Below are 27,486 nucleotides of genomic sequence, written 5' to 3'. Positions count from 1 at the left end.
TTTGTAGTAGTTCTATTCACAATAACTAAACTATCGAACCAAGTTACCCTTCAACAGAAAAATGGATAAAGAGAATGTGTTATATATACACAATGGAATATTACTCAGTCATAAATAAGAATGAAATTATGGAATTTACTGGTAAATGGATGAAACTGAAGAATATCATGCTAAGTGAAATAAGTAAATCCCCCAAAACCAAAGGCCAAATGTTTCTCTGATATGCAGATGCTAGCTCACAATGAGGGAATGAGGGTAGGGAAGAACAGAAGTACTTTAGATTAGATGAAGGGGAATGAAGGGAAGGAAGGGGGAAAGGGAATACGAAAGAGTAGAGTGAACTGGACATTACTATTCTATGTGCATATATGATTACACGAACAATGTAATTCTACATCATACACAACCAGAAGAATGAGAAATTAGACTCTATATGTGTACAATATGTCCAAATACAATCTACCATTATATATAATAAAAACAAATAAAAAATATATAAAAAATAAAGAATATCAATGAGACTTTGGATAATACCAAACAACATCATACACATATAATTAGAGTGCAGAGTATTTGCCAAAGTTAATGAAAAACATAAACTCTCTGATAAAAGAAACTCAATAAACCCTAAACACAATGGACAAGAAGAAAACTATAAATCATTACCCCACCATCACTCAATTGCTCAAAATCAGTGAGTAAAGAGAATATCTTAAAATTAGCTAGAATAAAAATACACATGTATAGAAGCATTCTTGTCAGAAATAACGTAAGAGGCAGGACAATGGAATAACAGCAGAGACCCTGCACCTAACAGAAGAAAAAGTAATCCCAAATTTAGATCATGTCAACTTAGGAACTGACTTCCTTAACAAGACTCCTAAAGATCAAGAAGTGAAATGAAGAATCAACAAATGAGATGGAACCAAATTAAAAAGTTTCTTCACAGCAAAGGAAACAATCAAGAATGTGAAGAGAGTCTACAGAATGAGAGAAAATCTTTGCCACCTGCACCTCAGAGACATCTTTAATCTCCAGGATATTCTTTATTATTTTTTTAATTCTCTTTTCTCTCCTTTTTCCATTTGATGTAGTATCTATTGCTCTATTTTTAAGTTTACTAATGTTTTCTTCTATAATGTCCAATATACTCTTAATCCCACCTAATATAATTTAATTTTTCTTTTTGTAGCTTGCATCTCTAGAAATTTGATCTTGGCCTTCATTACACTTTTATGTCTCTACTTAACTTTCTAGACATATAAAATATAACTTTAATGACTATTTTGTTATCCTTGTTTAAAAATTCTAACATCTAGCTCAGTTCTTGGTAAGATTTGATAAATTGCTTTTTTTAATTAGAAGTTATATTTTCGTTTCTCTTTGCATTTCTAGTAATTCCTGACTGGATTCCAAACATCCTAACTTCTAATTGGGTACTACATATTTTTGAACTCCACAAATATTTACATAAAAATATTCTCGAGTCAACCCCTATGCTACTGAGATATATTTAACTTCCTTGGAAATTATTTGATCCTTTTAGGTCTGGCTGTCAGGATTTATTTTGCAGAACTGAAATAGTACTCTGTGCAGAGCTAATAACCTGCTATTGAGGGAAGTCTCTTCTGAGTGTTTCACCTAATGTTGAATGAAACATGCAATTTTCTCTTCTGGGTGGTGGGAATAGGAATTATTCCTGGACCTGTGTGAGCACAGGGAACTCTTACCATTAATTCTCTCTCTTGAGTCTTTTACCCAGACAATGTTTGTTTTCTCACATGAACATGCTGATCCATTATCAGATAAATCCTCCTGGAAGAACTTCTGCATACCTTTGAAGTTCTTTCTTTGTGAAACTGTCTTGTTTCGGGTCTCTTATATGAACTCTGGTCACTTTGTTTTTTCTAGACTCTCAACTATATCTTCTCAAGTGAGAGAATCTGCCAGGTTCCACCTTCATTTTCCCATAGTATATCGGGGTCTGTAAACCTCTCATGACAATAAATTGGGGTGATTGTAGGACTCAGCGTGTTTGTTTCTACCTCTTGAGACTATTATTATTAATTGCCTGATATTCAACTTAATTTGTTAAAAATTACCATTATATATATTTTGTCTATTTTGAGATTGTTGCAAGCAATAGTAATCTAGACCTTTTACTTTATATTGGATGTGAGAGGAAGTTTTAAGGAACTTGTTTTAAATGCAGATTTATAGCATCTGGATATTCAGATTCAGTAATTCTTAGGATGAGTGTAATGAATTCTATTTAGTATCCTCAATCTGAGGTTATTAGTCCATTTTCCTGTTGCTGTGACTAAAAGACCTGTTAAGAATAATACAGAGGAGGAAAACTATTTTGGCTCATGGTTTCAGAGGTCTCAGACCATAGATGGCCAATTTTATATTTCTGGGCCTGAGGTGAGGTCACAAATATTGGCATTAGAGTGTAAAGGAGGAAAGCGGTTTAGAACCTGACAACAGAAGCAGAGAGAGAAAGAGAGATACACTCACCAGGGTCAAAATTGAAACTCAAAAGGCATGCCCCAGTGATCTTCCTCTTCCAGCCATACCCAACCTTCCTACAGTTACAAATCAGTTAATCCTCATCACTGATTCATCACTCTCATCACCTCTGAACATTCTTTTATTGACTTGCACGTGAGCTTTCGCAGGACACTTCATATCTAAACCACAACACTGACTACTAGGTTATCAGTATTATGTAATCACTTTTTGTCTTAGGAATCTGAATTCTTCTGAGTGGGTAATTTATAAAGAATAAAGGTTTATTTAGTGCATGGTCCTGGAGGCTTCCAAGTTCAATTTCAAGGAACTGGAATCTAGTGAGTGCTTTCTTGATGCATCCTAACATGATAGAGAGCATCCCATGGTAAGACAGAGCTCTCTTCCTCTTCGCACAAAGCCATGAAGGATATCGTGGGATACACACCTCTCATGACCTCATTCTGTCCCAAAAGCCCTACCTTAAATATTACTATGACTTTGGGGATTAAGTTTTCCCTCACATGAATTACAGGGGAAACACTCAACCTATATACTACTTGTCTAAAGAATTAATTCAATGATCCAGAGGTATAAAAATATTTCATAAGAATAAATTCGAAGTGTATTTTAAGAAATGGTAGAATTTTGCAAGCATATACTTTTTTCAGGTACAACAGGCAATAAATACATTTGATTAATCTTTCCTTATCTCCTACTTCAAGTCCCAGGCTTACACCCCTTCTATAGCTTTTCTCTGTCTTTCCAAGACAGAATTTAGAAATTGTTTGTTATAATAGCCAATATATTATAATAATCAAATCCATAAATGCTTTGTCATGTTTGTTTTGTTTCATATCTTCCTCTGACTTATATATTGTTCTGGGTTACTTAATTTATCTTTGACCCTCAGAACCTAGCAGTACTTAGAGTACTAAAGTGTTTCTAAAATGTGTGTTTATTTGAATTGTTCTTCCTCTTAATATTCAAAAACATGAAGTAGGCAACTATTTTAATGCAACAGTCATTTCTGACCTGGGTGTTCTCAATAATTAATCAAGAAGCACAATAGTGTATTAGCTATCCACTGCTATATTAAAAATTGCACCAAAACTTTGGGGCTTATAAAACAAACATTTATTATCTTCAAGTTTTCTTTTTTCAGTTGAAGTATGTCAGAGTGACTTAGCTGGGTCCTCTGGTTTCAGGCCTTTCACAAGGCTGCAAAGTGTCAGGGGATCTGTAGCCAGTTCAGTGACTGATAGGAAGATAATTCACTTCCATGCTCACTCATGTAGGTGTTGGCAGGCTTTAGGTCCTCTCTGGCTGTTATCCAGAGACATCAATTGTGCCATGTGGTCCTATCCATAGGACAACTCACCACAAAGCACCTGGCTTCCCCTAGAGAGTGATGGAGAGATAAAGAAATTCAAGGGGGATGAAGTCGCAATCATTTTTTAACCTATATCCAAGTGGAATTCCATAACTTTTGCCATATTTTAGTTATTAAAAATGAGTCATTATGCCAAGCTCATATTCAAAGGAACTATTTGGCCTCACCAATAACTTATGCCAGTAATATTTTATCAAAGACACTAACAAATATACACACAGATGGATTCGTAGAGAGGTTATGGTTATATCTAGATGACAGGGAAGCCCCTATTCCAGGAGACTTAGCATAATACTATATGTGTATTTTTCATCCCATCTTCTCTTATAGGAACAAGGAGGCGGAAGAAAGTAGATAAGTGGCAATTCTATTCATCAGCAATTAACAACTGTCTTCTATGGAATGATGATTTCCTGTATGTATTGTCTCCATGTCTAGGGTTCCAGTGGTACCCCACAGGTCAAGTAGAGAGGAAGAAAGGTATATTAGGCCCTTGCCTTCTACAAGTAGGTACTACCCAACCCAATTTTATCATTATACATAGTATGCTGTGTTCTGAGTTAATTGAATAAAAGTTCCAAAAACTGTTAGAAATATTTGAAAACCTGAGATCTTAGAACAATGATTTTGACTACAGCAGTAAAACCTAGCACAGTGATTAGGCATGTGGGCCGTGGAGCAAGCCTGCCAAGGTTTGTTTGTATCCAGATTTGCTAGCCAGGCGATGGGATTTAGAAGTCTGGGATTGAGTCCCATCCACACTTACATGTTGTCTTTTCTGTTTCTGAAGCCAAAAGTACTTGGACGGATTGATACTGTGCCTCTTTTTATTGTCATTCTAAGTTTCTCTATGACTAATATGCATACCTGAGCATTGTTTATTATAACCAATGCAATGGTTAATACATTTACCACTATTATGCCTACCATTTTCTATCTTGATAATAGGTCTCTCACTAAACGATATAAGCTCTTCATTTTAATAAACTCCTTCTCTATAAGAAAAATAATCTGGAATTGATTTCTATACCTGTCAAAACAGTGTTTCATAATCAGTTTAAATATTTTTACAAGTGAGGAGTTACTAATTTCTAACACTTTTGCAGATCTAAATTTTTAATTTTATTTTTAAATAAAGAAACGGTAGGCTACAATTGATTATTCACATCTGTTATCCTAAAATGAATCAAGGTAGTATCTTACAGTTCATCAAATAGTCAAATAGTCAGTTTTCTGGTTTTAATTAACGAGGAAGCTCAAAAAAGGGAGCAGTAAATATTCCACATATGTACTTGTAACAGTAGTAAACTCTGAAACAGAGACTTCATTGTTCATGGTGTCTTTTCTGTTTTTAAACTCCAGCTGCTGGAAATTCATTAATCATTGATTTGATTTTTAGGAGGATTCTTATTACTAAGCCTCATCTCAGAGGCAAAATCTTTGTTCCTTCTGGTGTTCTATTAGTTGACTCCACCTCACCTCCAGAGTATAATTTTGAATTTGATTTTTCAAGTGGAGGCAAACTTTTGTTTCCAAATGCTTTGCAAAATAACTTCTTTTGAGAAAATAGAGGAACAGGTGACTTGGGTTGGGGAAAAAAAAGTCTTGAGAAAAGTAGTCGTTGGGCACTACTTGAATTCCTCTGCTATTGTGATATTCAGGCTGTGTGCAGTATGGAGGGAATGTCAGTGGGAGGGATCATAACTTGTACTCCAATATTCAAGTCTTAACAATTGCAATATAGTGAAAAATATGGGACCTGTAGCAAGCTATATAAATAAGTCTCATAAGAAAAAAATTGTGGCTTTTGAAATGCATAGAACATTATGTGTTCATAACAGTAAACACTGAAAGCCTGTGTTCTCAGCCAGGGATTTTAAAATAAGACCTTCACATAAGGAAATGATGGCAAGGGGAGTGTATATCTAAGGAAGCAAATAGCATAGTGAGATGATGTTTAACTGGAAGGCTCATAAAATTTTGCCCCTCTTTTCTTAAAAATATCTCTCCTGTGGACTATCCTCATAGGCATTCCTTTGTTCTCTTCTTCCTCCTTAGATGATTCTTCTCTCTCTTTGTCTGGCTCCCTTTCTTCCCCCTTTTAAACTATTAGTATTCTATAATTTGTCTTATACCTTAAATGTAATCGTGTTATTTCCTGGTTTCAATTATTGCCTCTGATACCACTTGAATCTTCAGTCTTTCCCTTGTCCTACTTTCACTCTTTATTCATCAGCTTTTATTCTTATGTTATCATCACTTGCAGAGAAATAATGCCAAATTTAATAAATGGAGATTGTTGAATACATACATTCACACACACACACACACACACACACACACAAATCTGTTTATACACTTAGGAATATGAAGTTTCTCTTTGTTTTTTTTTTTGATAATATTCTCTCTCTAATTATTTTCTGAGTAATTTAAGACACGATTAGTTTTAACATGAGATAATAAGAGGAAAATTCTATAAGAAAACCTCATCTCTGGGACAGTCTGAAGAAACTATTTTCCAACAAGTTTTTATACTCAAATGCTTAATTAGAGCTACTTCAGGTTTAAAAAATTACAAAAATATTCAGCTGATGTTATACGTGAAAAACTCTGTGCCTGCATGACAGTGAGTTCTACCAAATATTTGTAATGAATATCAAGGATTGACATAATTTTCTATTTTTAAAGATATACATATATTTTTCTGTTTAATTTTATACATAAGTATTGTACATAATGTATAAATATAATATATACATAAAAGTAGAAAAGCCTATAGGACATAGAGTATAAAGTCAAAAGAAGGGCTTAGTAACTAAAGCAAATAGCAAATTCCACCATCTAAAATGCTTTCTAAGTAATATAATATGCCTTCAATATGAATAGTTAAGTAATGATTGGTACCTTAAATTGACACAACTTTTTGTTCATTCATTTAAAAATTTTGGAAATATGTTCAAATATTAATTGAGTGATTATTTCCAGTAGAAACAGCTTGCGATGGTAGAAAAGAGTAGAGCAAAATGCCAGGAGGAATTGGGAAACACTAGTTATTACAAGTGATTAATAGGAGAGACAGAACTATAGGTGATGTTTTCTTACTTTGTAAATTCAAGACGTACAAAGTTTTATTGCCATGCTAATCTCTCCTTATAGGCTTTCTCTTTTATGATCATCACTTGTTGTCAACTTCTCCTTATCTTTCCCCATCCTTTCTCCTCCCATGTTCTGTCAAAGTGCTTCTATCATCTTTACACTTCTAAAAATCCATTATCAGTCTGCAAGTTGTAACTACTAACTCAGCTCATTTTATTATTATCTCCACATGAGAGTGGCTATAAACTCTAGGCCTATGCTGATGGGCATCCACAGATTTGGGCATGCATATTTACAATGTCCTTTTCATGAGACACTTACTTATCTCAGCAGATAGCCAAATGCCTAAGTATCTGACCCATGACTACATGTCCCTCTTATAGGAAATTTGTTCATATTGGCAGACCTCCATGTGGCTCTTGTCTGAACTGTGCCCAGTTTATTTCTATGAAGATAACCATTTTCTGACTGGAAAAGAAATTAGATTAAAATTTTCAGTCAGATTAAACATAAAGGAGACAACTCAACAAAACACATAAAATGATAGAAGTACTTTACTGCTTACAGGTCCAAGAGGGAAGAGAGTACTACATTTCATAGGACCAATGGGAAGCTGGGAGGTATCTGGAACACATAGGCTGACTGAGAGGGTCATGGAAACCTGTGAGAAAAACCTTTATTAAGAATCACAGTGTTACCCAAGCTAGCTTCCTAAGGGAAGTTCTTACTGGTTGTTTTGAGCAAGTGGCTCTAGTTGTGGAGTCTTTGACTGAGAGGTAATCACTGCTGCCTGCTGCTCAGTTCATGTGAAATGTAGACATCTAAGGGGCAAGTCAAATAGCTTATATGGGGCAGTTCTGTATGGAGGGGGTCTCCAGGAAGTAAGTGCATATGGAAGGTATCTGAATCCACTTCATTGAGGAACAGGAGAAATTCAGAGAATTAGAAACTGTCAACCCTATTATGGTAAGATAAAGTCCAACTTTAATTCAAATGGATCACAAAGCAACATGAATATACAAGAATTCACTACACACCAAAGAGCATCCATAGGGATGAGCAATTAGGTAGACTGTGATATTGTTTTCCAGGGAAATTTCACCAGAGTAGTGACTTCTTAGTCCAGATTGCAGTAGATAGGGAATGAGAGAAACTGTGGATATAGATGAAGACAGTTCTTAAAAAAACAAACAAACAAACAAAAAAACAGTGTGAAGTTTTCAGAAAGAAGGCAATAGTTCAAAGGGACAAGGGTTGAAAACTGACTATGTTTAGAACTGGAAAGAACTAGAAAAATACCAGATAAAAATCAACTGTCTTTTTTTTTTTTTTTTCAACTTTCTTATTAATATCATTGGAATCATTTTAAAGTGATGAGGCATAGGCTTTAGAAAACAGTATTGTGTTAAAGCTTTGCTAATACAGATTTTCCATTAAACGAAAATGAGTATCATTACAGGAGAGTCTTGTTATTCTAGTCTCACTGTATCTCAGTAATAAAGGTTAGATACAGGACTACAAAAGAGAAAATTGTGACTTTAAGCAAACCATAAATCTTAAGAAAAACAAGCATGAATTTGAAGACTCTAAAGAAGTAATAGGAAATGAAATACCACTGAAGTAAAGAAAAATTTCATTTTGAAGTGTAGATGTTTACTGAAAGTCTACTAGGTATAAGACACTATATTTGATTTTGGCAATTTCAACTGAGATTGATTGTCATTTTATTTCATCTAGAATTTACTTCATTACACTTTCTCTGTCATGGGACATTTAGTTCTTCTTTTCTCTTTCATTCCTGCCCAATGACTTTCATAAGATAAAGAGGGGAGCTAAATGAGACAACTTCAAATAAGTCAAAGTCATACTGTAGGAAAAATATGCAGCAGGAACAGTGAGGGTCTTTGCTCTTATAGTCACTATGTTTAGAATCTCTGGGATTTTGAATAATAAGGTCTGTTTAGAAGGATTCAATTCCAATGCCTCTCAGGTAGAAAACTCTTTTAATTGGAATTAAAATTTCTTATACTTCGAGACAAATTTAGGACATTAAAAAAATTAAATTTCACATAATAGTGGCTTATCTATAGTGATAATTATGCTGTGAAGATAATATATATAGATATTCAAGGAAAGAGGGGTTAATAGAATAAAATATTGGTAGAAAGTTTTCCTGAAGAACATGGGAACTGACCTTGGCCTGGAGACTAAGTATATACCTTGCAGAAAAGAGAAGGCAAGACTCTAGGAAGAGGAAGCAATGTACAAATGTACAAATATGTTCTAACTTGGAAATTGAAGGCAATTTCAGGAGTGAAATGATAAATAAAATATTATCTGTAAAGGAAAATTCATACCATGATTGACCTACTTTGCAAATAAAGGGCCCCAATCCATTTTATGTGCTCATAAAACAACCACTTGATAGGTAGCACTTTATGGTACTTGTCATTCTGTTGGTAAAAAAGTATTGTTACTACCCCACATTTGAATCTTGCTTTTTAAATAGTTATATATAGGTATATCATTAACCAACACATGTGTTGGTTTATACATATCTAAGCATAATATAGTTCATATCCTTAAATTGTTAAGCACATTAAGATATCCTTAAGAGTAGTTTTGTCATTTTTGAGAAATGAATTAAGACCACGTATTCTTTCAAAAGTTTTGAAACAACAGAATATAAACCCTGCAAAAAGCTTAATTAAACAAAGTATTCCAAACTCAACTCACAGTTACTGGCATGGAGCAAGCACTTGGGAATTGCTGAAGGTTAATTGGAAATAAATGTTCAATAAATGTTTGTCAAATTGAGTTAAAGTTTCTATCACATAATTTGTGTTTAAATTCCCTTATGCCTGATGGTAAGTACATCTCCCAAATTTTCACTTCTATTAGAAATAGAGTTTATTTCAAGGATTATTGAATACTTATCATATACCTAACACACCAGTGAATAAAACTAATTTGGTCTGTGACTTCATGGAGCTTCATGTAGTAGAAAGACTGTGAACCTAATTTACCATTATTTTTAGGTTCTGGAATAAGGATAGTATGGGTAAATATGATTTAACAGATATTTCCTTAAATCTAATATTTATATGAGTACACTTGTCTTAGTCCTCATAACAAAAGTATATTTGTACATCAAATGTAATATATTCCCATAAAGAGTCCTGGGAGATACTCTTCTGATAATGACTCCAAAACTCATAGGAATTAATAAACACATTCTACTCATATAAATAAAATCATATAATTCCAATGCACATTGCTCTTAATGGTTAAACATTTCCTTGAATTTTAAAACAATTTTTTTAAAAAGCCTACAGTTCAATAATGACTCTGTGTGGTTTCATTAAATCTTACATTTTGACAGTTTCTCAGAAGGCCAACACTTCATAATTAATGGGTGTTCAGCTCAAAAGTTGACCTTCTGAGTGACTGCATTAGTGCAAACTTAGGAGGCAAAAATTTTGCTTTTGACTATTTATTGAAGCTTCAGAATTGTTATCTTTTAGAATGAAAGTAAGTTATGGAACCATGCCTAAGAAATTGGCTTTATATGTTAACATTTGAGGGTCCTTTTTACAATAAAAATTCATGCTGTCTATTTTATGCTATATTTAAAATAAGAGAAATTGTAAAAAGCTTCCTTTACCTTGATCGTTAGTGTCCTCCTTTCAAGGTTCCTGAGATTGAACTCCTGGGCATAGGAAGCCTTAGGTACCAGACACTTGTTATAAATGGCTCTGGCAGTCATTTTCAAGCTGAATCTACAGAGCCTCTACAGACAGATGGCTTCCTTCTATCTGGAATTGAGTCGGTTCTTTTACTTAAAGATTCTTTTACTTAAAGGTTAGCATTAATGAGATCACATTCACAGAAGTGTTCTCATGAAAATAAATTTTGAAGTCAAACCGACCTGGATTTGAATTCTAATTCTCCCTCTTCTTAGCTCATTGACCTCAAATATGTTAACTGGCCTCCCTGAGGCTCAGTTTATTCACCTTTAAATTAGTAGACTAGCATCTATCTTTCTGTATTTTGATATGAAAGAGAGTACATGCTAAATACCATTGATGAATTTAGTTCAGTGACAGACACATATTGTTGCCTTGTTGGTATTAATGACATGTTAACTAACTCAGGCTGATTCCTTACTTCCTGGCGAGTGAGCAAGATCAAGTCCTCAAAGGCGGTTTCAAAAGTTAATGACGATAAATTGGATCACCATCAGGGATTGGTTAACAACAGTTCCGCGAACATGATCGGCTCTTGTTTGCCATATAGTCCTATGGGACTCTCACCTGCGTGAACCCACCCCCCCTGCTTTGCTGACCTTTAAGCTGATTGGTTCCCGCCTAGACTTCACCCTACATAAAAGCTGTGTGACTTCCTCAATAAACGAGTTCCTGCTATGACTGGTCTACCTGACCATCTGATTGTCCTCCGCCCAGAGGGCTGAGTGCCAGCGGTCAGTCGGCCCTACCTTTCCCGGTCTGACCTTGTTGGGGAGTGCTCCCTTCCCTTGTTGCTGGTCGAGAAGAGCAAGGGGGCTTAAGACCCCGAGAGTTGCCTCAATAAATGTTTATTATATATTATATATTCTATTATTCATTACTTAGCAATATCTGAATATAAGTAAAAGCACTATTCTGAGAATGTATAGAAGCCTATCCATCTACTTATGTGTTTAGAGTCACCAACAGTTTCAGATGTTCTACAAGAATTCCTTATCCTTCTTTGTAAAATATCAGTATTAGCTCACATATACACAATAAATTCTATTCAATAAAAAATAAATGAATGAGTTCTCTAAAACTACAGAGAACTCAAACAAAACTATAGGCAAGAAACTGAAGAGTTACTTTTCTGGTGACACTGACTTTCCTGTGACCTTGAGAAAATTCCTAATTCCTTTGATTCTCATTGTGTACCTCTTTTAAATACAAGGGCACATTATATAATGTCCATGGTCCTACTCGGAGGGGATACGATTCATAAAAGTAAGGAAACTTGACTTAGGCAGATATTAGGTTAGAGGAACAGAAAAGTTGATCAGACCTAAGTTCCTTGAGCTTAGGTTCCATCTCCCTGTTTTCTCTTCTAACGGACTCTTGAAAAATTTCTCAAATGTATATCATTTTACCAACTGAAGAAGAGTTCATCAAGAAAGTCTTGTTGAAAATAAACACATTCAAAGGAAGGAATCCAATCTGTTGTCCAGAAAAAAAGACTAAGAGATGGGTCTTTGAGAGAAGTAACCTGAAAAACTGACAAGTTTGTTGTGAAGGATCTCTAAAGTATGCCACACAGGCATATTGAATAATTTTTGTTAGAGAAAACTGAGAAGAAATAGACTGAGAAGAGTGTCTACTCTCTTCCTATTTCCTTGAGAATAGGATATAAATTTGTAAAGGTATCTGTCCTCCCTTCTCTACCAGGATGGATAGAAGTTAATCACCCACCAGAGGAAACTGTAGGTCCTTTAAACCCAGAGAAAGCTTAAGTCCCAGCTCCTAAGTTACATAACAAATGTGACCTAAGCTGGCCCTTATCTTCTATTACTTTTCCCATAAATTTACCTTCCTCCAATTTACTGTTCCTAGTAGCTCAGAATCTTTTTTCTTTGTCTTATTTTTCTGCAAAATAACTTCACTTTCGTTAAGATGCTATATAAATTGTAACCACCACTTTGAGTTACTCATTACTGATCACTCTTATCTGTGTTGGTAACATACAAGTTAATAAACTTCTATTTGTTTTTCTCTTGTTAATCTGTGTTTTATCAGCTTAATATATAGGGCCACAGTCAATGAACCTGATAGATAGAGGAAAAATATTTTTCCTCCCCTAGATTTTCTAATTTATGACTTTCCATGAAGACAGTTGGCCAACGGTTCCTGGTGGAGTTTTTCACTGACTCATTTCTCCATTTATTTATTCAACAAATGTCTCTTGATTACCATGTTAGAGTAAGATAAAGATCTGACATATACTTTGTCTTTCAAGAGTTTGCTCTTTAGTAGGGATAATAAGATGTGTATATAAGTGAAAAATTATTCTAAATGACATGAATTAAAGTTATATGTGAATTATGAGGAAGAAAATTTAACTTCAGCCAAGTGGATGTTAATGAAGGGAAAGAAATTGAGGAAATCTGGGGGATATGGCATTTTGACTTTTTAGCCAGGATTTAAACATCTGTAGATTGGGTGGAAGGGAATTTCTACCTGGGGAAATAATATGAGCAGCACCACAAGGAGTAGGAAACAAGAGGAAATTGACTATATATTTGACTACGCAATTGTGTTTATGAAAGAGTACAATGGACAATATATTAAAAAGAACAGCATCAAATTGAGTGGAAGTTAAGTGTCATATGAAGAGTTTTAGTCTTTATTTTCTAGGCAAAAGCAAGACATTGTAAGTTTGGGGGTTGGACAAAAGTATTGTTTCAGGATGGGACGCCTAATTAACAGTTATGCATGTAGTTTGTGAATCACATTTTGATGAATAGATCCCCCAAAGAGGTCCCTAATCAAGATCTCTTTCTTGTCCAGGCTGCTGATGTGTTATTGCAACATGGAGCTAATGTCAATGTTCAAGATGCAGTTTTTTTCACTCCATTGCATATTGCAGCATACTATGGGCATGAACAGGTAAGAGAGTCTGCAAAAGTTTCAAAGACCGGGGTTCTGCTGAAATGTACCAGACATGTGTTGAGCTGTCATATCACTGAAGACAGGCAATTTAAGATACTCACTGAATTGTTTTTGCCATATTCTCATGAACTCCATCCTCAAGGAGCCTACAGATCCATATAAACATTACAGCTGCCATGTTGTTCATTTTAACTGACTATGTTAGTCACAGAGGAGGCAGTAGGGTGCTTTGGTAAGTGTGTAACCACAGGAATCAGTCAGCCTGATTTCAAAAAATGCTTACCTGACTTTCTGACCATCCATTGGTTTTGTAACCTCTTTGATCTTCATTTCTTCATTGATAAAATGGGAAAAAGATATTAATGGTAACTACCTTACAGGGATGGTGTCATAACGAGATCTTTATTTCTTCCCAAATGCTCAATATGTGTCACTATGGTGATGCTAACGACAATAGCAACATAAATCATAAAGCCCTTCCAACAGTTCCCTGAACAAAGGTGTCTTTCAGAAACTTCATTTCCTCTTTACTACTGTCAGAGGATATTTTAAGTTCAAAAATATCTCCTAAAATATGCTCGTATCCTAATTTCTGTGAATGTTACCTTAAAAGGAGTTTTACAGATGTGACCTAGATAAGAATTTTGGGATAGAGAGATTATTTTGGATTATCCATTAGGCCTGATGATTTTCAAGGGTTCATATAAGAGAGGGAAGGAAATTAAAGTAAGTAGCAGGAGATATGACAATAGAATAAGAGTGATAAATTGATGCAGGAATTGGGAAACAAGATAAGGAATGGAGTAAGACAAGGAAGTGGAAGCCTCCAGGGACAATAGAACCCATCACCATCATCATCATCATCATTTTCTAATTTGGTCACACCCTGACATCAGTTGTTACTTCCGCCTGCTTACTAATGGTATAAATGAAGCTCAGTCAGGTCAGGTTGCATGCCAGAGTCATATTGATAATAAGTAAAAGAGATGAAATATGTACTCAGGTCCACCTGATCCCAAAGTTCAGGTTTGTTCTATTTTGCCAGAGCACACCTTGTTATTTCTCTTCAATCAGTGACAAACATCATAAAACTCAGGCAATTTGCCTAAATTGGGAAGTCAGAATTCAAGACAATGTGCTCTAATCTAAACTCCATCATGAAAGACAAAATTTGTATATGCTGCTTGCAAGCATTGCCCTTTAGCTGTTTTCTCAAGAAACTGAAAAGAACCAAATAAAACAAATATAAACATAATTGTATAACCAAACATGACTATTCTCCAGATACCCCACTTTCACTCTCCCTCATTTTTTTCTCCCCTGACTCAACTTACTTATGGAGAATTATGCCTTTTTTAACTTCCTCAAACATAGCACAGTACTGCCTGAGGACCCCAAGTTGAAAACTAAATTTTCTTATGTCCCTGGCTGTCCTACTTATGATGCCTTTATTTCTCTGCTAGCTGACATGTACTCGGGTACTTTTGGTCACGTGAAAAGTGACCTGTACCTAAAAAAAAAAAAATGCTCCTTTCATTGATGTGCTGCTCAGAGTGCACTGGAGTGCACTGGAGAGAAAGGCACTGCAAATGGGTTTGAAAATGTAGGATTCAAAAACAGGTGATGGAAATATTCCATACTTTTCTGGCTTCAGGCATGGACAGAGTATTTACAATGCTTGCTGCTTGTAGAGTCATCTTCTTTGGTGATTAACCTCATAAACTGGTGGAAAGATAAAGAGCCTGTATGCATATTGGGTGGAGAGCTAAATTTGTTTACTTTCCCTGAAAATAGAGTCACAGTCTTATAAAATTATGCTAAAATGTGGATGGCCCTTTTATGATAAGGGACTCACTTTCTCCATGTGTGAAGGCAGCACATAAGTAATTTATAGAGGCTGTTGTCATTTGCTAAAATATGCTGACAAGGAGAATGGTACATTCAATATATAAATGTGCCTAATGTGCCATGTTCCCTGCCATTTGTTTATTTGTTTATTTTTAAGCGAACGAATAGATGTTTGTACCAAGAACAGTATTTCCTAGGTATATAATAATAGTGCTTAATAGACAATCGGTTTCAGAGATAGTTTAAATCTGTCCATTATAAAGTCACATAGTCAGAATTTACAGAGTCTGCATAAGTGGAAATATTTGCTTACCAGTACAAAGTTCTTGAGACTAAACTTCTGCTGTTCTAATGTCTCCTGAATGAAATCTCTGTTTGACTGTTAACCAACAAAAGGATAAGATGCACATGTTCCTCCTTGGTGGTACCACTTTTACTAACAGTTATTAGAGAGATAGGATTTTTCTGAGTGCTTTACATATAAAAACTTATTTAATTTTCACAGCAACTTTATGAGGTAGAACTGTTATCATTCCTATCTTAGTAATGAAGAAACTGAAGTATTAAAAGTTTAAATAATTTGTTCAAGGTGACTTCACTAATAAATAAAAGCCTAATTTCAGAATCCTTGTTCTTACCTACTACACTCAGTAGAAAATAATTTCCCCATATCCCATCTGGCTAATATTTTGCCTAGAATGCCTATCTAATATCTCATATTTTTGAGAAGTTTCTACCGAAGACATATGTATGGCTGCTGAATAGGATAAGCCAAAAATAGTTTTAGAGCTTGAATTCATTTTCGTTTTGATACCTCAGTGCTCAGGACAATTGAGGGACATTTTCCTAACTGTTATTTTTAATGACACACACATCCCAACTTATCTTTTAGGATCACTAAAGTGACTTTTAAAATTCTCAGGGAGGCAGTGTCATGTTTAAGGAAATTACTTGGTGAATTCCTAAGTATATATGTAAATGATTCAAAGGATGCTCATAAATTTTCTGGAACAACCCCAGAAGGTGAAGCATCAGCACTTCATCTCTCTCTCTCTCTCCCTTTGGATGTGGAGTAACAACTAGTTGGGGAAGATACCAGAATTACTGTTGCTGTTTCTCCTTTACTTGGGCATCCAGAAAAGGACACAGGACTCCAGCAGCAAAATGGCCAGCAGTGGCCTATGCATGGAGCCAACATGAAAATCAAGACTCAAGTAAAGTTCTGACTAGACAGAGAACTTGAAAAAGATTGTTCAGGGAGGATTATGGGTGATTGTAGAAGGTATTATGTGCAATGAAGAGCTATGTTATGGAACCATCAAGAGTCAATACTAAAGAAAAGAAATGGCAAAAGTAGGTTTTCAAAGCCAAAATTTAACTTTTTCAAAGTTTCCTCATATCTTATCTGGTCCTCACAGCAACTTTGAAACAGGAGTGATAAACAATACTATCTCAATTCATTGAAAAAATTTAAAATAACACTTACACAACATATATTATGTGTCAGTCATTGTACTAGGCACTTTAAACATATTATCTCATTTGATCCTCAGTGACCCATGAGTTAAGTTTTATTACCACTTTTATCTATGAAGACACAGGCTGAGATTATTTAATTTTCTCAAGGTCACTCAGCTAATATAAATAAGATTAAAATTCTAGGTCTCTCTTCCTCTGGACCTTAACTCTTCTGTTTATTATATTGCCACTCAACTTTAGAATTTGTTATGTATAATAGGGTCAGTAGCTTGCACCATTGGTTGCTTAGGCAAAACTATCATCAAACTACAACTTCATGCCATACATTTTTCCTTGCTTACTATAGACCTGATGTGGTTATACCACTGTTCAACCTTCTCCTATAGATTGTGTTTAGAGAAGTTGTCCCTGTTCCTCAGTCACTGTGTGTTAAATTTTAATTAGCCCAGGCCACTCACAATAAATCTTTCTCCTTCTCCAGCAGCCTTTGGTTTAGAAAGTTGTAAATTACCTACTATAGGCCAAGGAGATATGGAAAAAATGGTTTCTGAGAAGTTTTCAGGAAGAAATTTCTAGATTTAAAAAAATGAAATCCCACATTTCAAAAACTAGAAGAGTCCCTTACTTACTCTGTGGACTTTGGTTTATAATACCTGGAGCTGCTAAAACCCTCTAGAAACCGTGAGGATGGTAGTGCGAAGGTGTTGAGTGTGGCAGAACAGAGTGACAGAAAGAACTTGAGTTCTGACAATATTCTTAAACTGTTGTATTAATCAACCCTAAATTAGAAATTGTTCTAATTTAGGACTGATTGTTAGCTAATGTAATAATAAATTCCTTATTGTTCAATCCACTTGAGTTAGGATTTTCTTTTTTTATTATTGTTTTTATTTTTACAGACTGCATTTTGATACGTTGTACACAAATGGGGTACAACTTTTCGTTTCTATGGTTGTGTGCAAGGTAGATTCATACCATTTGTGTAAGCATACATGTATATAGGGTAATGATATCTGTCTCCTTAGGATTTTCTATTATTTTCTGGTGACAATAACCTAAGAAAAGGCTTTAAAGGCATGTGTTGTTTACTCTCAAAAGTTTTCCATTGTCTTTTAACTTTTTGTATTAATCTCAGATTAATGGCTCCTTTAGGTAACCCGCCTCCTTTTGAAATTTGGTGCTGATGTAAATATAAGTGGTGAAGTTGGAGATAGGCCTCTCCACCTAGCATCTGCAAAGGGGTTTTTTAATATTGCAAAACTTTTGGTGGAAGATGGAAGCAAAGCAGATGGTAAGATTACATGTTTAGGAGAATTTTGTTGTCTTTCAATTTATGTATACTATTTTACATGTACTTTTCTTACTAGAGAATAAACTTGAACTTGACTCAACCTCTAGTCAAATGCAAATTTGTTCCCCAAATCATAGTTTACTTTTAAAAATATATTTATTAAACCTACAAGAGAATCCTTCTCTACATGTTTTAGTTCAATTCTTAATATATTAGGTGGTTTGATAAAGTAAGACATTTTCCTAAGTAAATTAGTCTTTGTTGTTTTTCCCTGCTGTTTTCTCAAAGAGACATATAATTTACATATATAAAATTCTTACATTTTTAGTGTACACACTGATGAATGTTTACTCATGTATACATTTATACAAAAACCACCCAGATAAAGATGTAGGATATTTCCTCATTCTGGAATATTTGCTTTTTCTTTTATCTCAGTAAAAAGCCTTCACCACCAGAGATTCTTGAGATACAGGCATCTATCACAATAGATTAGTTTTGTCTGTTCTTAAAGTTCATATAATTTGTGACTGGTTTCTTCTACTCAACAACTTAATTTTAACAGTTATTCGTAATATTGCATAAGTTATACTTTCCTTTTTATATTGCTAAAATTAACCTGTTTAAATATGCTACAATTTGTTAATATTTCTAATGTTTTGTTATTATGAATAAAACTACCAACAACATTCTGATCCGAGAGCTTTTGTGAACATATATGCATTTATTTTTCTTTAGTACCTATATTGAAATATTTGTTATACCAAGGGGTATTCAGATATTTAAATTCTTAGGAAATTTCCAGACAGTTTTCCAAAGTGTTTGTATTATTTTTCAATCCTACAGTAATGTATCAGAGTTCCAAAACTCCCAATTGCTTCCCATATTAGTATAATTTTAATGGAGATAGAGTTTGAATATAACCAGTTTGGAAAAAAAGCTTTAGAATACATGGAAGGACTTCAGATTCAATTACTAAAATAGAATCTTTCTTGCCATTTTATTTTTAAAATTATAAAAATGAATTTTGGAAAGTTGATTAAGAGTAAAGTTATTGAAAAAAATCTTCCTCACGAACTTTATTTTTTGACACAAATTCACTGAGAGTTACATTTTGCCATTAAATTCTCTCAGGCATATCCAACATTCTTCCATTGACCCCCTAGAGACCTAATTAAAAGCCCAGCTGTAAGAGCTGCTGGCCTTTGCAACAGGAATGATACACATTTCCAAAAGGACATGGTTGTCAAACCTGTAGAACTGCCAGTTCCTTGGTTCAAATTTCAGATTGATATTCAGTTAATAAAGCTAATCAATGGTTTTTATCTACTCAAGAAAAAAAAAATACAGAAAGGATCCTAGAGACAACTGAGGTAAGAGACTAGGGCAGTTTCCAGCTACTGTGTTGGAAACAGGCATCAGTATTTTGTAAAATTTGAGAAGCATAATTTGTAATGTTTTCTATAAGCTATTGTGCAATAATGCATGCATCTATACTATAGCTAATGTGTTGTTGAGACACAAGGAACACTGTTACTTGGACCTTATTTAAGCTGTCTCTTTCATTCTGAGAGTTTAGAATAGGCAGAGGAACACCTGTGTGAACCACTGAACACATAATTATGTTTTTGAAACTGCCTTGCTCTTCCAAGGGGTCAAGAACTGCATCACTTTTTCCTTTTATTATCAATGCCAACCTCAGCTTTTTATTCTTCTGCACAACTCCAAAGCTCAGTAGTGTCAAAATGAGTGTCATTTGTGATCAGCATGTCTCCAGGATCAAAGAACTATTCTGCAAAAGGCATTGAAATGTGTAGTATACCCATACTCCCCTTACATACCAGCATCATACAATATAATTTTTAACATCTTTCAGACTCACACAAGTACTACATGCCTCTACTCAATCATTTTTTGAAAAAATCAAGAGACAGCATGATCCAAACTTTTAAGTGTTTTTATTTCCTCTTTGTACACATTTGATATTTAAGCCCCTTTTGCACTTCAACCAATTGTAAAAAAATAAACCATAATATATACTATGCTGATGGACACTGTACAGGACTTATTACCAGTTAGTTCACTTATTTCAAAATGTATCTAAGCCTCAATATGATTTACTTTAAATATAGACTTTACCTATGGTGAATGAACATAAAAGGAAGATTAAATGAATGACCCCAAAAGTACAATTTGAAATCTGGTATTTACAGTATGTTTCCATGGTAACAGAAAGTCACAAATAATAAATTTAGGTTACAAAATTGGTCAAAATGCAATGCTGAAAGCAAACTCTTCAATTCAATATGTTTAAAGACTGACCTATTCAGTTAGGTATGTTTTAAGTCTCTGGTCTGCTTCCTTATTTCTCTGAGGGCAGTGAAAAAAGAGAAATATAATACCTCCTAAATGAGATTGAAAAGGCCAAAATATCACTGGACTTCTTTTAAAAATTGCAATACAGTCCTCATAACTTATCATTTTGACACGGTTGAAGATGGAATATTTTAAATTCAGAATATATTAATTTTGTCATCTCAATATTAAATGTTATAGTCCTTTTAAATAACATAGTCCTTCAACATTGATCCAGTTTTTACAGAAATTTACAAAATTTCCTAGAACATGTTTAGTTAGAAGAGTGTTTTATTTTTAAAAATATATATTTGGGGGATATCATACAAATATGTTATTAAATATGTATTTAAGATGCATTTGGGGTTTATTTTAAGATGCTCTGTGATTTGAAGACGTTGCTGGATTAATCTAAAACTTTTTATCTTTAAGATCAATAATCAATTATTGATTATTTTCACCCACCCACCCATTCAAACATTTTTTCTTTTAAAAGATATTACTGAACACTTACTCTCTTCAGAGTAGAGGACAGGTACTAAATATTTTCCTTATGATGATTTATGTATATTTCTTTGTTTAAAAGTTTCCTTTATCTAAACCTCTCAATAATATATTAAGGTAGAGTAAATGGAATGTCAATGAGAGATTCAATTTTCTTGAGGTTACATATAATATCATATGCATGTTTTAGTGCTTGCAAACTTGTGCAAGAGAAAACCAACTAAATCACAGTGACTGAAGCACAAACAACAGTTGTATTCACATAAACCCTGCTTTTTGATCCTGTATTTCCCCTGGTTTGTCCCTTCAGCTGGTATTTACTGCTTTGATGGGAAGAATGTCAAGTCCACTGCAGGTAATTTACCAAGTAGAAAACTTACTTTACGTCTTATTGATTCAATAGGAGAAAAAATATGTTGGGTGGAGCTGGGCTTACTAAAGGCAAATTATGGACTTCTATTTTATAATTATTTTTTGGACCTCAAGAATTCTTAAATGACCTTCCAGAGGCCCTGGACTCAACTGTTCTCATGCATTGACTCATGCCATCGACTTTCCCTGTGTTCAAACAGAATGTGGACAAAGGAAAGTATCACAAGAAGGAAGACAATCAAAAGAACCAGAAACATTCTTCTGTAGGAGAAGTGTCTTTCTGAGCTATTCATTAAAAAAAAAAAAAAAAAGGTTCAAAAATTTATTTTTCTGTAACAACCTCAGAAGATCAGGGACTTTATTAAATAGTTTCCTTTGGCTTAAGATCATACAGGACAGGATAATGAGAAAGGTTATCAACAAATTATACAAGCTACAAGACCTAAATCATTGTTCATTAATTATCATATAATGATTATACCAATCGTAATAGACAATTATGCATGAAGTTTTAAAAATTACTGTTACCTTCCTTGCTTTACATTCTTAAGTTCATTATTTAAAAAAAATTCATGTCTTTAATTCTTTTGGTTCTACAAAATAAACAAAGAAACCGTATAATAAAATAAAGGGCTAAAAAGTACTTAATGCCACTATTTTAGTGTTAAAATATTGAGTTAAAAGCCAGACCCAGAATTGGGCAGTTTGGTGTTTAGTTTTTATTATTTCAATCCTGTAATTACTGACTGTTCATTTTTACTCTGAGTGTATGGACTCTACATTCATAAGATTATTGGTCTTAGAATGTAGAAGAAAATTAAGAGGTAAATTAGGAAACAAAATAACTTTTATTGAACATCTGTCTACTATGTAATAGGCATCATATTAGATACTTTCCCACCACAAGGTCTTTTAATCCTTCATGCCTCCTGCAATGATGTTGTATTACTTCATCATTACTAATAAAATGTCAGTACCTCTAACACCTAGCCCACTGACTGACTCATTGGGATCATTCAAAACTTATTGAGTGAACAGAGTACCAATCAAGTTTTCTCAAGCATTGGAAGCTAACTGTAACTTAAGCATGAAAGGAATATATTAAAGGATGTCAAGTAGCACACAGACTCTTCCCCAGAAAAGGGTGGAAAGGCAGGTTTAGAATACTCACAGTGAGGTACTCACAGTGACATCCAAAGTCACACTACAAAACAAAATCAGTCCTCTGAAGACAGCACCAGCTCTGCTGTACACACCAGAATGCTTAGGAAACCCAGAATGCAAGACAGTGAATCTGTTGCTAGAATTACTATCATCAGAAAGTAAGTGGAGCTATTGCCTCCCCTACCACATTGCCAGGACAGATTAGGCCCTGTTTAATGTGTCATCAACTACAAAATCAGAGCTTGATGCGGTATGTTGATTGGAAAAGACTACAGATAAATGTCCAAACTAGGGCACTGTTGAGAATGAAAGGGTCATGTTAAGAATTATCCCAGGACAACAACCCCCTACATTGTCCCCGTCTCCTAACCTTGGGCCCGAAATACAAAATAATCTTGGAAAGCACATTTTCACCTTCTGTGATAGAACACTGACAGCCTATACTTTCACTATAGGGAATTTCCCAAATATGATAAGTGGTCATGAAGCTGGTTGGGCAAAAATAAGAATAAGTTCCCACATTCCCACTACTGAGTGAACAAATGAATTTTAAGTAACTTGTTTATGCTAATATGTTTAATGAGGTCTGGAGCCTCTAAAATAATTGTGTGTGTATGTGTGTGTGTTTATATATATATATATATATATATATATATATATATATATATGGCATCCTTCAGAGGAAAAACAAAATCAATTCAAAGGAGACATGTGTGGAAATAAAGCCACAAGTATCTTATGGATGTTTATTAGTTTCCTGAACATTTCATTGTGCAAGGTAGATTTGATTAGATGCATTCCACAGAATTTATGGGAGCTAGAAGAAAGTCTATTTAATGTGGTAATAGGCAATAGAATAGAATTACAACTTTTTAAATTGGTTGCACTTAATTTCCTCTATTATTATCATTAATTGGCAATTTTCAGGAGTCTCTCAGGCACTTACAAAATGGCCATGGCCCTGTTTATATGATGGCTGTGATACAGTGGATTCCAGATAACATATCTTTTGCTTTGTTGCTAATGACAGTGAACGCTCAGGATAATGAAGATCATGTCCCACTCCACTTCTGTTCTCGATTTGGACACCATGATATAGTGAAGTACCTGCTCCAAAGTGGTTTGGAAATTCAGCCTCATGTTGTTAATATCTATGGAGACACCCCTTTACATCTGTGAGTATTATGTAGAGTTCCATAGGTCCTATAAGTATAACACATGTATTTACTTACCAAAATATTTTCTTCAAATCTAGGGCATGTTACAATGGCAAATTTGAAGTTGTTAAGGAAATCATTCAAATAACAGGAACAGAAAGCCTGACTAAGGAAAACATCTTCAGTGAAACAGCTTTTCACAGGTAAAAGAATATTTATGTGCAATAGCCACTAAACTTAGCTGACACTTGACAGCACCTGAAGTTGTGTATATAAAGCAAGAACAAATAGTGGCAGATGTTGCAATCGAGAGTGATAACACAGGTAAGGCAGAGGATGAGATGCCCAAGTTAGATGCACAGAAGAAAAGGTGGAGGCAGATGCTGCAGTCAGCACAACAGATGGGGTTGGAGCCAGATGCTGTGTTCCTGGTTGCTGCCACAAAGACAGGGACTGATGTTGCCAAGGCAACAGGCATATCAACATCTGTAAGCATATTGCTTCTATTCCTTTTCTGTGGAATGCTGCCAAAAGGGGCTGTGCCTGTTATCCTCCTCCGACAAGAATATCGTTACCAGAATTCATCAGCATCAAATGTGACACTTTTTTCCTTACTACTTAAACCTTATGTGCAAATATGTCTACCTATTTAAGACATCCATATGTCAGTCTGTGAAAGCCTAGTCAGGATGACTACTGAGATACCTAAGAAAGTGTTTGTTCTTTTCTGGGAATCCATGAGAGTCCTACAGTATACTCTAGGACAGCACAGTAAAGGCTCAGCTGTGTTTGGAAAAGTTGCAAAAGAAAAAAAAAGTTTTGGTCAACTTTTGTATCACTGTGAACCAAAGACTCAAGAACAATGTAGAGGAGGAGGAAATATTATTTTGGCTCATGGTTTCAGAGATTCAGTTCCTGGTTAGCAAACTCCATAACTCTGGGTTAGAGGTGAGGCTGATATGGCAGAATGGTTCAGCAAAGGAAAGTAGTTCAGGGCATGGCAACCAGGAAGGGGAGAGAGAAAGAGAGAGAGAGAGAGAGAGAGAGAGAGAGAGAGAGAGAGAGAGAGAGAGAGAGAGAGAGGCACACTCTGATCACCAGAGACAAAATATAAACCCTAAATGCACTCCCCAAGTGACCCACTTCTTCCATCACACCCTACCTGCCTAATTTTGTAACCCAGTTAATCCATTCAAGTGGATTAATGTGCTGAGTAGGTTAATGTTCTCGTAACCCATGTCCAAATTTCTTGCATTTTTTCACACATGAGATTTTGAGGGAAACCTCACATAGAAACCATAACAATGAAGGAAGAGAAGAAATTACTAGTAATTCAGAGCCAAAGCAGCTCCCTAAAATGTCTAAAACAAAAGTATAAGATTTATAAAATTTAAAGCCTTTATTTTTAAAGGTTGTGATTTTGCTGTAAAAATAATAATAGTTACATAAATGTAATAAATCTTGAAAACAAAGTCATTTAACTATATATTATATATTTTTTAAATAATTTGCAACCTCTTTGAAAAGTATCTGGAATTAACTTGCTGTTTTCATAATATTTGTATTGCACTGATAAATAATGTAAATGAGGAGACTCTTTTTTCATACTAAACTAAAATTAAGTTTAGGTCTCTACATCAAACTTCAACCTATCAAATTGCACATAGAATTACAGGATTTTTAAAATCAGCTACAGAGTTTGGTCAAAAGGGAAATTAAGAAAACTACCATTTATGGAGTTGTGACTATATGACTGATGATTTATATCCATTATTTAATTTAATCCTCCTAACCATTTTATGAAAGGGATATTTAAAATCAAAGAAACTAAATAACTTGCCAAAGTTTCTTATGGCTAGAAAATAATGTAGCAAATGTCTGCCTAACTTAAAATCCTGTGCTTTTTGCCTATCTTCATGTTCTAGTACCAGAATGTTTTGTGTTTTCTCCACACTTGATAACAGAACAAATGCAAAAACTCTTTAGATCATACCTTCAGTCAAAATGGATCAGTGGGATCTGTCCCTGAAGGGGAAAATTGGCAGAACTGATATGAATGCAGTACTGGTATCCTCTTTCCCTGTTAGGTCATGCCCGTTATGGCTGATACCTCAGGCTAGATTTCAAATCGTTTTGCTTCCCCATACACATGAATTGGAACCAACTATAATCAGAGGGTGACTGTCACCTCCAGGAGGTTGTCTATATGAGATCTGTAAAGTGAGTTGAAAGTATAAATCCAACTGTTTTATTTTGTGTAAGCCTGTGGCAACTAGCAATAGCATTAATATTTTTATTCTTTTTATTGTAAGCACATACTTATAAAAGAAACTCCTTTTACATGAGGAATGTACTATGAATGCAAATTTTTCTTCTTACAAATCAGTGCTTTGCACATAAGAATTACTTATATATTCATTATTATTTTTCTATGTGTACTTATCCAAAAATATTTGTATATGCATACATATCTGTGTATACACATATATACACATGTACGTACATGTGTACACACACACACACACACACACACACACACATATATACATGTTAGAGTTTGGATTTAGAATGTTCTCCAAAGGCTCATGTGTTGTAAACTTGATTCCTGGCTGGTGGTACTATTGGGAGGTGGTAGAAATCATAGGTGCTGGGCCTGTTTGGAGGAAGTAGATCACTCAGGGAATTTCTTTAAAGGGTGTATCTGTCCTTGGTCCCTTCCTCTTTTTTCCTCCTTTCTCCTGGTCTCCATTAGGTGAACAACTCTGTTTCTCCAAGTTGTTCCCTGCTCTAATGTTCTTTCTCACCATAGGCCCATAATGGTGGGATCAAGTGTCTATGAACTGAAACAGTGAGGCAAAATAAATTCCTCATCTTTTAAGTTATTTATATCAGACTATAAACAACAGAAAATAAAACTGAGAAGTGGATCATTGCTGTGACTATACCTAACAATATGTTTGGAATTGGTTACTGGGGGGAGTTTAGAAATGTTTGGAAAAGCAAGCTAGAGAAGAAAGCTTAGAACATTGTAAGGAGAACTTAATGGACAATTCTGATGTGAGCTCAGAACATCAGAATGCTAGGAGAAATGTGAACAGGAAATACTGTATTCATAGGGTTTTAGACAAGAGAAAGGATTCTCTTGGGAACTGAACTAGAGGACATGTGTGTTACATTCTGACAACAAACTTGTCAACATTTTGTCCATGCCTTGAGAACATTTGTGAAGCTGAACTTAAAGTTGATGGAATAGTTTATCTGGCAGAGGATTTCTCAAGGCAGCACAGCATAAAGGTGATGACATGGGTATGGATAACTGCTTTACACAAGATTTACAGTAATATTTAGATTACAATAAATTGGGCAGAAGGACTTTAAAATTTTGTAGTTTGATCAGAAAAGAAGTATATATAAAATTGGAGCCAAGAAAGGTGTTCTTGTTAAAGAGATTAGCACTACTGAAAAGAAATCAAGTACCCTGCACTTGTATGATAGGAAAGATGGCTTGAGAGCATCTCAGGAATTTACCACACCCACCCACTGCAGGCTAAAGGGTATGAAAGTGTAAACTCCTTTGAAAGACTTTGCTTTGAGAATTATACATGGGTGCCCTACTCACACTGGGATGTCTACAAAGTTGCTCCCCTG

The 27,486-nt window shown here is 34.6% G+C and overlaps 1 protein-coding gene across 3 annotated transcripts in view; it reads left to right on the top strand.

Annotated features, from left to right (window-relative positions):
• Tnni3k (TNNI3 interacting kinase) overlaps window positions 1–27,486 on the top strand; it is a 281,569-nt gene that overhangs the window by 60,672 nt on the left and 193,411 nt on the right. For 2 of the 3 annotated variants that reach the window (XM_047555349.1, XM_047555371.1), the window contains exons 6-10: window positions 13,567–13,665; window positions 18,148–18,286; window positions 21,456–21,500; window positions 23,712–23,856; window positions 23,937–24,041. In XM_047555349.1, coding sequence (XP_047411305.1) covers window positions 13,567–13,665; window positions 18,148–18,286; window positions 21,456–21,500; window positions 23,712–23,856; window positions 23,937–24,041 — 533 coding nt within the window. The remainder of the gene's footprint in view (window positions 1–13,566; window positions 13,666–18,147; window positions 18,287–21,455; window positions 21,501–23,711; window positions 23,857–23,936; window positions 24,042–27,486) is intronic. The other variant, XM_047555360.1, reaches the window with a different exon arrangement.

This window comes from Sciurus carolinensis, chromosome 1 (assembly GCF_902686445.1).
Source record: "Sciurus carolinensis chromosome 1, mSciCar1.2, whole genome shotgun sequence".
NCBI lineage: Eukaryota > Metazoa > Chordata > Mammalia > Rodentia > Sciuridae > Sciurus > Sciurus carolinensis.
This window is presented reverse-complemented; position numbering and strand designations above follow the sequence as displayed.